At 40.3% G+C, this 11940-nt stretch overlaps 1 protein-coding gene across 3 annotated transcripts in view; it reads left to right on the top strand.

Annotated features, from left to right (window-relative positions):
• Positions 1-1112: 1112 nt before the first annotated feature.
• The window catches only part of LACTB (lactamase beta), a 28218-nt gene continuing 17390 nt past the window's right edge, over positions 1113-11940 (top strand). For 2 of the 3 annotated variants that reach the window (XR_010317428.1, XM_064267439.1), the window contains exons 1-5: positions 1113-1490; positions 2013-2079; positions 6760-6950; positions 7262-7613; positions 8939-9104. Coding sequence is in view for 1 of the 3 variants with exons in the window: in XM_064267439.1 (XP_064123509.1) it covers positions 1128-1490; positions 2013-2079; positions 6760-6950; positions 7262-7613; positions 8939-9104 (1139 nt within the window). In the remaining 2 variants the exon portion in view is untranslated. The remainder of the gene's footprint in view (positions 1491-2012; positions 2080-6759; positions 6951-7261; positions 7614-8938; positions 9105-11940) is intronic. The other variant, XR_010317429.1, reaches the window with a different exon arrangement.

Here is an 11940-nt window from a genome sequence, read left to right as displayed (position 1 = left end):
TTAAGGTTAAACCTGTTGCCAGTCCAGTTAATTCTGACTCACAGCAACCCCACAGGACAGAGGTGGAACTAGCCCATAGGGTTTCCAAGGAGCAGCTGGTGGATTCCAACTGCTAACCTTTTGGTTAGCAGCCAAGCTCTTAACAACTGTGCCACCAGGGCTCCAATTTAAGGTTAGATTTCTTATTTTATGAAGATCTGTGATCATCTAGATATACTAAGGAATCAGAGCTGATTGTAAATTATAAGTTACTTTTGCATTAAAAAGTTCAAAAGCAAAATTTTAAAAACTACTGCAAAAAAATATAAACCCAAACTCATTGCTGTCCAATCAATTCCGACCCATAGCGACCCTATAGGGCAGAGTAGAACTGTCCCACAGGGTTTCCAAGGCTGTAGAAGCAGACGGCCACATCATTCTCCCTCCAAGCAACTGCTGAGTTCCAGCTGCTGACCTTTCAGTTAGCAGCCAAGCGCTTGGCCACTGCGCCACCAAAGCTCCTTGCAAAAAAAAAAAAAAATCACGTATAGCCTGGACGTAACTTATGATTTGGTGTGTAGGTGGGCCTACCGAAAAAAGAGATTTTAACCAGACCTTAGGGAAATGGAAGGAACTGAACCGAGACATAAAAGATGGTGAGATAGCAAGAGATATGAGCATTCTGAGGGGAAATGAGATGCCTGCTGAGCGTCCGCTCAGTGCCATTCTCTAGGAACTGAGAATCCCAAAGTGAAAGTCACGACTGTCAGGGAGGTCACAGTGTGGAGATAAGTCAGGCATGTCAAGTGATACAATGTGTCAAGTGTACTGTAATTAAGGAGGTGTGCGCACTGGGGGGCAAGAAGGTGTGGCTAGAACTGCGGTCGAGGGCGGGGACTAGGAAGGCTTCTCTGATCACACTTCTTGATCTGAGGGGAGACAGAGAAAGAAGGAGAGAGAGAAGGATGACGAAATATGAAGAATGAAACAAGGGAACAAAAGGGAAAGAGGAAGGGAGGGCTCGATGCGATCGGCGCTCCGGCCTTCGGGCCTCGACTGCTAGTGTCTGGGCGCGGTCACCGCCCCTCCCCCGCACGCCGCGGCCGCCCGGCCTCCCGAGCTCCGAGGCGGCGGCTCCCACAGACGCCATGTACCGGGTCCCGGCCGCCGCGACGGCGCGGGCCGCGACCCTCGGGGGCTGGGCCTGGGGCTGCGGGCGGCGCGGAGCCCACCAGCGCGCGGGGCTGCCGCCGCTCGGCCACGGCTGGGTCGGGGGCCTCGGGCTCGGGCTGGGGCTGGCGCTCGGGGTGAAGCTGGCGGGCGGGTTGAGGGGCGCAGCCCCCGCGCCGCCTCCCGCAGCCCCCGACCCCGAGGCGTCGCCTCAGGCCGAGCCGCCGCGGCAGCCCGAGCAGTCCCTCGCCCCGTGGTCCCCGCAGACCCCGGCGCCGCCCCTCTCCAAGCGCTTCGCCAGAGCCATCAAGAGCAGCCGCGACCTGCTGCACAGGATCAAGGTGCGGGCGCCGGGCGTGGGTGGCCGGGGCCCAGCGCCCCTTCCCGACGGCCCGTCCCAGGCGTCACCCCGGAGTGGGACCCTCGGTGCTCATCCCCCGAGGCCCAGCGGACCCCACCCTGGGCTTCCGAGAAAGACTTCCCGTTTCCCAACCGTCTGGCCACGGTCCGAGGCTCCCGGGGGTTGCCTAAGTGGGTCGGGCGTCACCGCCCTTCTCGGGGACCGCCCCCTCGTCTCCCCACCCGGGCCTGTCCGGGCACACCCCTCCTGGTTAGCGGCCAGGCGAAACCTGAGCCGCGGTCGGCAGGGGCCGAGCCCAGGGGGCGGGGCGGGGCCGAGGGGAGGGGCCGAGGGGAGGGTGGGGCCGGCCTCGGTGGGCGGGGCCGAGACGCAGGAGGCGGGCCCGAGCCGAGGGGGTGGGGCCCAGGGAACGGTCGACGCCTGGAAGGTCCCAGGTGAAAGCGCTGGGAGATGTTATCCACCCTTTCTTTGAATTGTCTATTGTTTCTTCCTTTGCACCTAGGATGAGGTGGGTGCACCGGGCATAGTGGTTGGAGTTTCTGTGGATGGAAAAGAAGTCTGGTCAGAAGGTGGGCTCTGAAAAGTTTTGATTTAGTGGTTTGTTTTATGCCAGATGGTTAATGAAGTCTTGATGTTTTATTACTTGGAATAAAACCCAAAAAACCAAACCCATTGCCCTCGAGTCAATTCCAACTCATAGCGACCCAATAGAACAGAGTAGAACGGCTATATAGAGTTTCCAAGGAGCGCCTGGCGGATTTGAACTGCTGACCTTTGGTTAGCAGCCTGTAGTATTCAACCACTATCTCGCCAGGGTTTCCACTACTTGGAATGAATCCCATGAAATGCTATTCGGTTTACGTAAAATCATACAATATTGTAGAGAAAACGTATTTAACAGAATAAAGAATTGGGTTTTCTATAACAGCAAGATTTAAAATGTGACTAATGAATAAGTTAACCTTATGGGGCAGTTTTACTCTGTCTTATAGGGTCGCTATGAGTCAGAAACGACTTAACGGCAGCATGGTTTGGGTTTTTTTTTTTAAGGAATAAATTGGAGTCTTAAAGTCGGTTGTTTCTGCCCCCAATTTTCTATTAGGACTGGATTTATTGGTCCAAAAGGTGTAATAGAATAGTGTGATAACTGCGAATTTGTAGGTAACCCTCATGGGTAGATGAGATGTAAGGAGTTCTGTACTTTCCTTTTTTCATTTAATCAACAATTTATTGAGTCCCTCTACTGTTCTAAGGACTGAGGTGCTCCTGCCCCAAGCCCTGGTGTTTTCAGTTGCCTTATATGCATGTGAAAGGTGGACAGTGAATAAGGAAGACTGAAGAAGAACCAATGCCTTTGGATTATGGTGTTGGCGAAGAATATTGAATATACTGTAGACTGCCAGAAGAACAAGCAAATCTGTCTTGGGAGAAATACAGCCAGAATGCTCCTTGGAAGTGAGGATGGCGAGACTTTGTTTCATGTGCTTTGGACATGTTATCAGGAGGGACCAATCCCTGGAGAAGTACACCATACTTGGTAAAGTAGAGGGTGAACAAAAAAGAGGAAGACTCTCAACAAGACAGATTGATACAGTGATTGCAACAACAGGCTCAAACGTAATGATTGTGAAGATGGCGCAGGACCAAGCAGTGTTTTGTTTTGTGGTACATAGGGTTGCTATGAGTCAGAACCGACTCAGCCACACCTAACAGCAACAATGGTTATGATAGTGATCTTTAAGTGTTCCATTTCATTTTTGAAAATTTTCAGTTTTCTTTGATTCAGGTATTCTATATTGCATGTTCTAATTACTAATGGATGTTTGCAGTTGTTACTTCTCATTTAGAGTCATGTTACATCAGCAAATGAATATCCCAAAGGCCTTACTGCGTCCACGTCATTAAGGTTGACTCTCATTTGAAGAGGCAGTTTGTCAAATTTATTCTTGAGATGGTCTCTTAATTCAAGCGGGATATACTCAAGGTCGTATTTTCACTCTTGTGGAATTGCTGTAATTTTCTTCAGTTTCAACTGGAACTTGTATATGAGCAATCAATGGTCTCTTCCACAGTTGGCCACAGGGCTTGTTCTGACTGATGATATTAAGCATCTCCATTGTCTCTTTCCACAGATGTAGTTGATTTGATTCTTGGTATGCCATCTGGTGAGGACCACGTGTATAATTGCTGTTTATATTGTTGAAAAAAGGTATTTCCAATGAATGGGTAGTTGATCTTGTAAAATTGTATCAAGCACAGAGTAGCTAAAACAAATGGAAGAAATGATGAAGTAAAAGCTGAACTGAAGATTTCAAAAGATGTCATCATAGATATTATGATGACATGTGCAAAAACCTGGAGTTAGAAAACCAAAGGAAGAACACGATTGGCATTTCTCAAGCTGAAAGAACTGAATAGAAAATTTAAGCCTGGGAACTGCAATACCAAAGAATTCTATAGGTAAAACATTGAGATTCTTCAACAAACGGATGCAGCACTGGAAGTGCTTACTCAAGAAATTTGGAAGATAGCTACCTGGTCAACCAACTGGAAGAGATCCTTATTTGAGCCCATTCTAAAGAAATATAATGATATTATTAATTTTATTAATATTACATGTTAGCAAAATTTTGTAGAAAATAATTCAGAAAACACTTCAGCCATACATTGACAGGGAACTACCAGAAATTCAAGCCAAATTCAGAAGAGGATGTGGAATGAGGGATACCATTGCTGATATCAGATGCACCTTGGCAGAAAGTAGAGGATACCAGAAAGATGTTTATCTGTGTTTTATTGACTATGGGAAGACATTTGACTGTTGGTATCGTAACAAATTTGGATAATATTAAAAAGAATGGGGATTTCAGAATACTTAATTTTGCTCGTGTGGAACCTGTGCATGGATCAAGAAGCAGTTGCTTGAACAGAACAAGGGGATACTGTGTGGTTCAGAATTGGAAAAGGTGTGTGGCAGGGTTGTTTTCGTTTACCCTACTTATTCAGCCTGTATGCTGAACAGATAATCCGAGAAGCTGAACTATAGGAAGAAGAACAGGGCATCAGGATTGGAGGAAGACTTCTTAACAACCTACGATATGCAGATAATACAGCCTTGCTTGCTGTATCAATATGGATTACACCTGAACATAAAGAAAATAAAAATCCTCACAGCTGGACCAATAAGCAACATCATGATAAATGGTAAAGAAATTGAGGTTGTCAAGAAGTTTGTTCTACTTGTATCCACTGTCAACACTCATGGAAGCAGCAGTGTCATGGATTGAATTGTGTCCCCCAAAAAATATGTGCCAACTTGGTTAGGCCATGATTCCCAGTATTTTGTGGCTTTCCTCTATTTTGTGACTGTAATTTTATGTTAAAGAGGATTAGGGTGGGATTGTAATACCATTCTTACTCAGGTCATCTCCCTGATCCAATGTAAAGAGAGTTTCCCGAGGGTGTGGCCTGTACCACCTTTTATCTCTCAAGAGATGAAAGGGAAGCAGGCAGAGAGTTGGGGACCTCAGACCACCAGGAGCAGAGCATGTCCTTTGGACACAGGGTCCCTGTGCCTGAGAAGTTCCTTGACCAGGGGAAGATTGAGGACAGAGACCTTCCTCCAGAGCCAACAGAGAGAGAAAGCCTTCCCCTGGAGCCAACACCCTGAATTTGGACTTGTAACCCACTAGACTATGAGAAAATAAATTTCTCTTTGTTAAAGCTATCCACTTGTGGTATTTCTGTTACGGCATCACTGGATGACTAACACAAGGAGTCAAGAAATCAAACAGTATATCGCATTGGGGAAATCTGCTGCAGAAGACCTCTTTAAAGCATTAAAAAGCAAAGATGTCACTTTGATGACTAAGATGCCCCCGACCCAAGCCATGGCCTTTTCACTTGCCTCTTATGCGTGTGAAAGCTGGACAATGAAAAAGGAGGATTGAAAGAGAATTGATGCATTCTAATTGTGGTGTTGGCAAAGAATATTGAATATACCCATGGACAGCCAAAAGAACAAACAAGTCAGTCCCAGGGGAAGTACAACCAGAATGTTTCTTACAAGTGAGGCTGGCACGACTTTGACTGCCTTACTTTGGACACATCATCAGGAAAGATGAGTTACTAGAAAAGTACATCATATTTGATTAAGTGGCGGGTCAGTGAAGACAAGGGAAACCTTCCGTGAGATGAACTGACATGGTGGCTGCAACAGTAGGCTCAGACATACCGGTGATCATGAAGATGGTGCAGGACCAGGCAAAGTTTTATTCTGTTATACGTAAAGTCGCCACGAGTCGGAGCTGAGTAGATGGCAACTGACAACAACAACTTTTAGGAAACGATGTTTTAGACATTATTTAAAGAAAGTAGTAATTTTAGGAATCATTGACGGGAACAGCAGGGTTTTGATTTTAAAGAAAAATGATTCTTCTCCCAAGTATAAGTATAGTCTAATCAATATGCCTGGTTTGTAGTAAAAAAAAAAAAAGTAAATATCAGCTTTTTTTTGTGAGGATTTTGTTTTTATGAAGATATTTTTCAATTTAATTCACATTTACAGCTTAAAAACAGATCCCAGTTCTTTATAACCCTTTCTTTTCCAATCTCCATTCTTTATAATCTTAGATTTCCGTACCTTCACTCTGTCTTGAAGATGTAAACCAAACTTTAAAATTTTCTTAGAAAGCCTTAAATTGGTAGCATACCATACCAAACCAAAAGCAAACCCGTCGCCATCCAGTCAATTCTGACTCACAGTGACCTTGCAGGCACATAGTTGTCTGGTTTGTAGCTGAATTAAATTGCTAGATTGGGCTTGCAGGAGATTTGTTCTCATTCATTTTAATTGGGTTGCTATTTTAAGGAATTCATTGGAAATGCAAAAAATCAAGAATGTCTGAATAAGAAACATGATGTTTTCTTTAAAGAATGTGAATTTATTTATTTAAAATGTAGAATGGCTAAATTGTTTAGATAAGCTCAGAAAAATTTGTATTTGTCTGAATCAGGTGGAAAATTCCTAGGACCCCAGAGTTCAATTTCAGTTCAGTTACGACATGAAATTGTCAATTTTGCTAAGACTTTGATCCTTTACATGCCCGGTTTTGGTTAACTTACAAAAGTAGAATATCTTCCTTAGATAAGTACACAGGATGTTTTAAGATAGTATTATCTCAGTTTTTGATAACTCCTTTGACCGTGGAGCCTATTAATAGTGACTTTTTGCTTTTTTCCCCCCAAAGGTTTAGGTTATGCTGATGTTGAGAACCGTGTACCATGTAAGCCAGAGACAGTTATGAGAATTGCCAGCATCAGCAAAAGTCTCACCATGGTTGCTCTTGCCAAATTGTGGGAAGCAGGAAAACTGGACCTTGATATTCCAGTACAACATTATGTTCCTGAGTTTCCAGAAAAGGAATATGAAGGTGAAAAGGTAGTGAAACTCAGAGTTCATTTTACTAATGGCATGTTAAATAGTTTATGCTAGAATTTATATTCAAAATGTTTCATAGGATTTTTTGGATATCTTTTACTGTTTTTAATGGATTAGATTGTTTTTGTTTTTTAACCTAGATAATAACCAGGTGGGTATTTTCCTGCAATTTGGGCTAAAAAGCTATATGTGACATATTTTTCCAGCTGTGGTTCAAGATGGAAAAGATCACTGAGGCATTATGCAAAGGCTCTTGACTTTTTGTTGTACAGTTTAATGTCATAATTGAATTTTCGTGTTTTTACAATTAGGTTTCTGTCACAACAAGACTACTGATTTCCCATTTAAGTGGAATTCGTCACTATGAAAAAGACATGAAAAAGGTGAAAGAAGAGAAAGCTTATAAAGCCTTGAAGATGATGAAAGAGACAATGGAATTTGACCAGGAGAAACAGTTGAAAGAGAAAGGAGGCAAAAGTAATGAAAATAATGACTTTGTGAAAGCTAAGGCAGAACAGGATAACGAAGCCAAAGGCCGGAATTCAAAGCCTGGCAAGAAAAAGAATGATTTTGAACAAGGCGAATTATATTTAAAAGAAAAGTTTGAAAATTCAATTGAATCCTTAAGATTATTTAAAAATGATCCTTTGTTCTTTAAACCTGGTGAGTGTTAATTTCTTCTCTTAACAAAGTCATCATTATTGAAGTATTAATTTTCAGGAAACCCAAAATGATAGATGAGGCTGATGATTGTGACTTGGGTTTTATTGCCAGTCCAGCACTTGTCTTTTAGTCTGTAGCTCTAACAAAGCCTTAGCGATTTAGATTTAGCCTCATTTGAGACTACCCAGTCATTTAGCTGATTCTCAGTATTAAGACTTTAATGGAAGAATTACGGAGAAATATTGGAGTAATCGTCCTCCAAAGAAAACCTAGACCAAAGTGGACAATGGCTCAATTTATTTTGTGCCTTTTTAAAGAAATTGGCATTCATCAACTTTGTTTTATTTCCCAAAAAGCTAATCTATAGAAATAATTATCTTTGTTTTTGTGTGTATATGTACACATATGTATACATTTTTTTTTTTTTGGTATGATGCCTATTGGAAACACTTGGTATATGATAGGTTTATGTACTTTTACTCTATTTTCATTTTTAAAACTTTTTTTTTTTTTTTTAAACCATGAATGGATATTCCCACTGCCGTCAAGTCGATTCTGACTCATAGCGACCCTATAAGACAGAGTGGAACTGCCCCATAGAGTTTCCAAGGAGCGCCTGGCGGACTTGAACTGCCAACCTCTTGGTTAGCAGCCGTAGCACTTAACCACTACGCCACCAGGGTTTCCATGAATGGATATTACATAGATAAAATTAGTAAGGGCAAATAAAATATAATCATGGACTTCACCTTAAAAAGTAAGGTTCCAACCCATTTTTAGTACAGATTATACAATCTAAAATTTCTAGAATCTAAAATATGAAAGTATATATTTGAAACAGTGTAGGTATTTTAATATGTATTTGAAACAAGGTTTTTATGTCTCCGTATATTAAAATAAGAGCTGGCACCTATTCAACAGTTAGTAGGTATATTAAGAACAAAATAGTTGACGCAAGAAATTAAATTTGGTTTTCTTCACCTTCCTGTTTTGTTGCCAGTTTGAAAGATTTTGTTATGTTTTGTTTTGAGGCAGGATTTGTTTGCTTATTTCATTATCGTAAAAGGGGGCAGATTGACATAAAAGTTTAAATATACTGATCATCATTTTATTATTCCTGTGTCAGGGACGTGGAATAGATAGGGCCATTGCAAAGCTGACAAAATTTGTTGATATATTGTCGGTGATCTTTTTTCTAAATGCTGAATTAAAATATTCCAATTTTAAAGGTATGACAGTTTTCTGTGGGAAAATATTTCACATTATTTTTAAAATAATAATCAAGCATTTTCTTTTTTTTTCCCCCTTTGCAATGATGTCTCAAGGTAGTCAGTTTTTGTATTCAACTTTTGGCTATACCTTACTGGCAGCCATAGTAGAAAGAGCTTCAGGATGTAAATATTTGGACTATATGCAGAAAATATTCCATGACTTGGATATGCTGACCACTGTGCAGGAGGAAAATGAGCCAGTGATTTACAATAGAGCAAGGTAAACGAATACCTTCTGGTGTGTGTAATTTTCCTCGTCTCCATTCCAAAATCAGCTTGACACATTTGGGAGCAAATGTGTCTGTTTTTCTACATGTCTATTTTTCCATCTATAAAGTGAGGGAAATAAAATGTGTTTATCGAGTGCCCTTAAGTCAAAGACAGCGATACTAATTCCAGCACAGAATTAACGCCCATCATGGGCATCTCTAATTAGTTCTTCTGTCAGCCTTTTTCTTTTATCATTTAGTTAATGCTTTGTTTGTTTACTTTTCATTATTTTCTGTTGTTCTGACTTTTATTATGAAATAACTTCAGGCTTACGGAAAAGTTGCAAGAATAATACAAAGAATCCTCGTATATCCTTCACCCAAATTTCCCAAATGCTATCTATTTTATCACATTTGTTTAATCTGTGTTATTTTTTTTCCTAAACCATTTGGAAATAAGTTGTAGACAGGGTACCCCTCTTGCTCCTAAACACTTAAATGTGTATTTTCTATAAACAAGAACTTTTAGGAAATTAACATTGATACAGTGTTTCTTTCAAATCTGAGGACCATATTCATATTTTTCTTATTGTCCAAATAATGACTTTTCTCATAAAAGAGAAGAAAACATTTTTTTTTTTTCTGGTCCAGGTTCCAGTCCAGGGCCGCACATAGCATTTAGTTGTCATGTCTCTTTAGTAGCCTTTAATCAGGAGCCTAGTTCCTCAGTCTGTGTTTTCTTTCTTTGTCTTTTATGGTGTTGATATTTTGAAGAGTACTGGCTATTTGTTTTTGTAGAACGTACTTTAATTTCGATTTGTCTGGTGTTTCCTCATGTTTAGATTCAGGCTAGGACTCTTGGCAGGAATCCCACAGAAGTAATGATGTATCCTTCTCAGTCAGTCATAACAGGAAACACATAATGTCAATTTGTCCCATTATTGGTGATGGTAATTTTGATGCTTTGTTGAGGTGGTGCCTGCCTGGTTTCTCCTCTGTAAAGTTACTATTTTTCCCCTTGTAATTAACAAGTATGTTATGGAGAAATACTTTGGGACTATGTAAAATCCTGTTTCTCATCAGACTTTCACCTGCTGGTGATGGTTGCTAAATTCCATTGTTCATTCTGTATTTATGAGTTGACGTTCTGTTATAAGAACGTGCTTTCCCTTCTCCCTTATTTATGTATTTATCCATATCAGTATGCACTCATGGCTTCTTATTTTATTCAGTGAGTTATAGTTTGTTACTGTCATTATTTGATACCTTGTTTTAAAAATATTAAGTATATAAAATATCAAGAGGTAAAAGAAAACTGTTTATAAGGGTAAATAGCTATTAAGTTGCTTAGCTATATGTTTATACTTTTAACCAAAGAGCTTTATGTTTCATTTTGTTGAGTTAACAGTGAACATTAAAATGCTCCTCTGGTTGGATTAGGTAGACCCCCTGCCACATGCCATTAGATTTTTAACACAGTACGTCGTAAAAATGGAAACCCTGGTGGCATAGTGGTTAAGTGCTACGCCTCCTAACTAAAAGGTCGGCAGTTCAAATTCACCAGGCACTCCTTGGAAACTGTATGGGGCAGTTCTACTCTGTCCTCTAGGGTTGCTGTGAGTCAGCATCGACTCCACAGCAGTGGGTTTGGTTTTTTGGTGTCATAAAAATATTGTCTAAGCGCCATGTGACTAAAGTAATTGAGCATTTTAAATATCTGGCTTAAAAAGACTCTTCTAGGTAGGCCTCTTTTAGTGCGTTTACTCAGGCACTTTTTAGTTATAGGGATTAAGATTTAAAATATTTAAACCATCGTTTCTCTGGGTTTTCTTTTACAGCTTTTAACTGTAAAATATCAAACTGGAGTTACTTTATGTAAATTTGGTGTGGTATACAAAGAAAATTTTAGGCCAGTTGCACAGGTTGTAATATAATTTATGGAGAGGCTTCTGAACACTGACTTTGATAAAGTAACTAGAATTTTTATCCTTAAAAATAAGGAGGGAAAAATGCTATGATTTTAGATAATTCCATGATTTAATTCATTTACTGCTATTATAGGGAAAGGTTTAGTTGGCTTTTTAGCTTTTTAATACTTTAAAATTCAGCTATGCTTTGTGTTATGGAGGGGTTTTCTGTGATTTATAGTTCAGATTCCTTGTGTGAACTGGTGTATTTCAAAATCACATACGAAAGCATTTGAGCAACTGCCTTTAAAAGCCGTCTCATCATTTTACAAATATTTTAGCTCATTTTGTGAAGGAAATTTTGAGATGCTTCAGAAAATGAAAAAAAATTAAGTTGAACAGTGCTAACAACTGCAATAAAGATTCATTTTTTAAAGTAATTTGGAGTTTTACTATTAAAGGAAAAAAATATTTAAAAAGCAAATGCTCGGAAACTTTTCAGAAAGCTTTAATCCAGAAAGGGCAAACAAAGATAGTAATGAAGGGGCACTTACCAGGCTAAATGTTGGGAAGGGACGAAGTTTATAAAATACCCAGTTCAATTATCTCTTGATGAACCCAAACCGAACCAAACCCAGTGCCGTCGAGTTGATTCCAACTCATAGCGACCCTATAGTTGTGGTTAAAATTATTCAGTTTAAGTATTTTTGTTCTTTACTGGTTTTCTTTTTACTTTTTTTTTTTTTTTCTAGTATAGTGGTTTTCAAACTGCAGGTTATGGCCAGTTGGTGAGTTGGAAAATCAATTTAGTGGGTTGAGTACCAGTGTTTCTTTCTTTAGTGGAGTAGAGTAGAATAGAAAACACAGCTGCTCACGTGTGTTGGCAACACTTAGCCATGTGGTCACACTTCACTGCAAAGGAGGCTGGGAAATGTAGTTT

Source organism: Loxodonta africana, chromosome 13 (assembly GCF_030014295.1).
Source record: "Loxodonta africana isolate mLoxAfr1 chromosome 13, mLoxAfr1.hap2, whole genome shotgun sequence".
NCBI lineage: Eukaryota > Metazoa > Chordata > Mammalia > Proboscidea > Elephantidae > Loxodonta > Loxodonta africana.
Note: the sequence above shows the minus strand (reverse complement) of the source record. Positions and strands in the feature narration are given on the sequence as shown.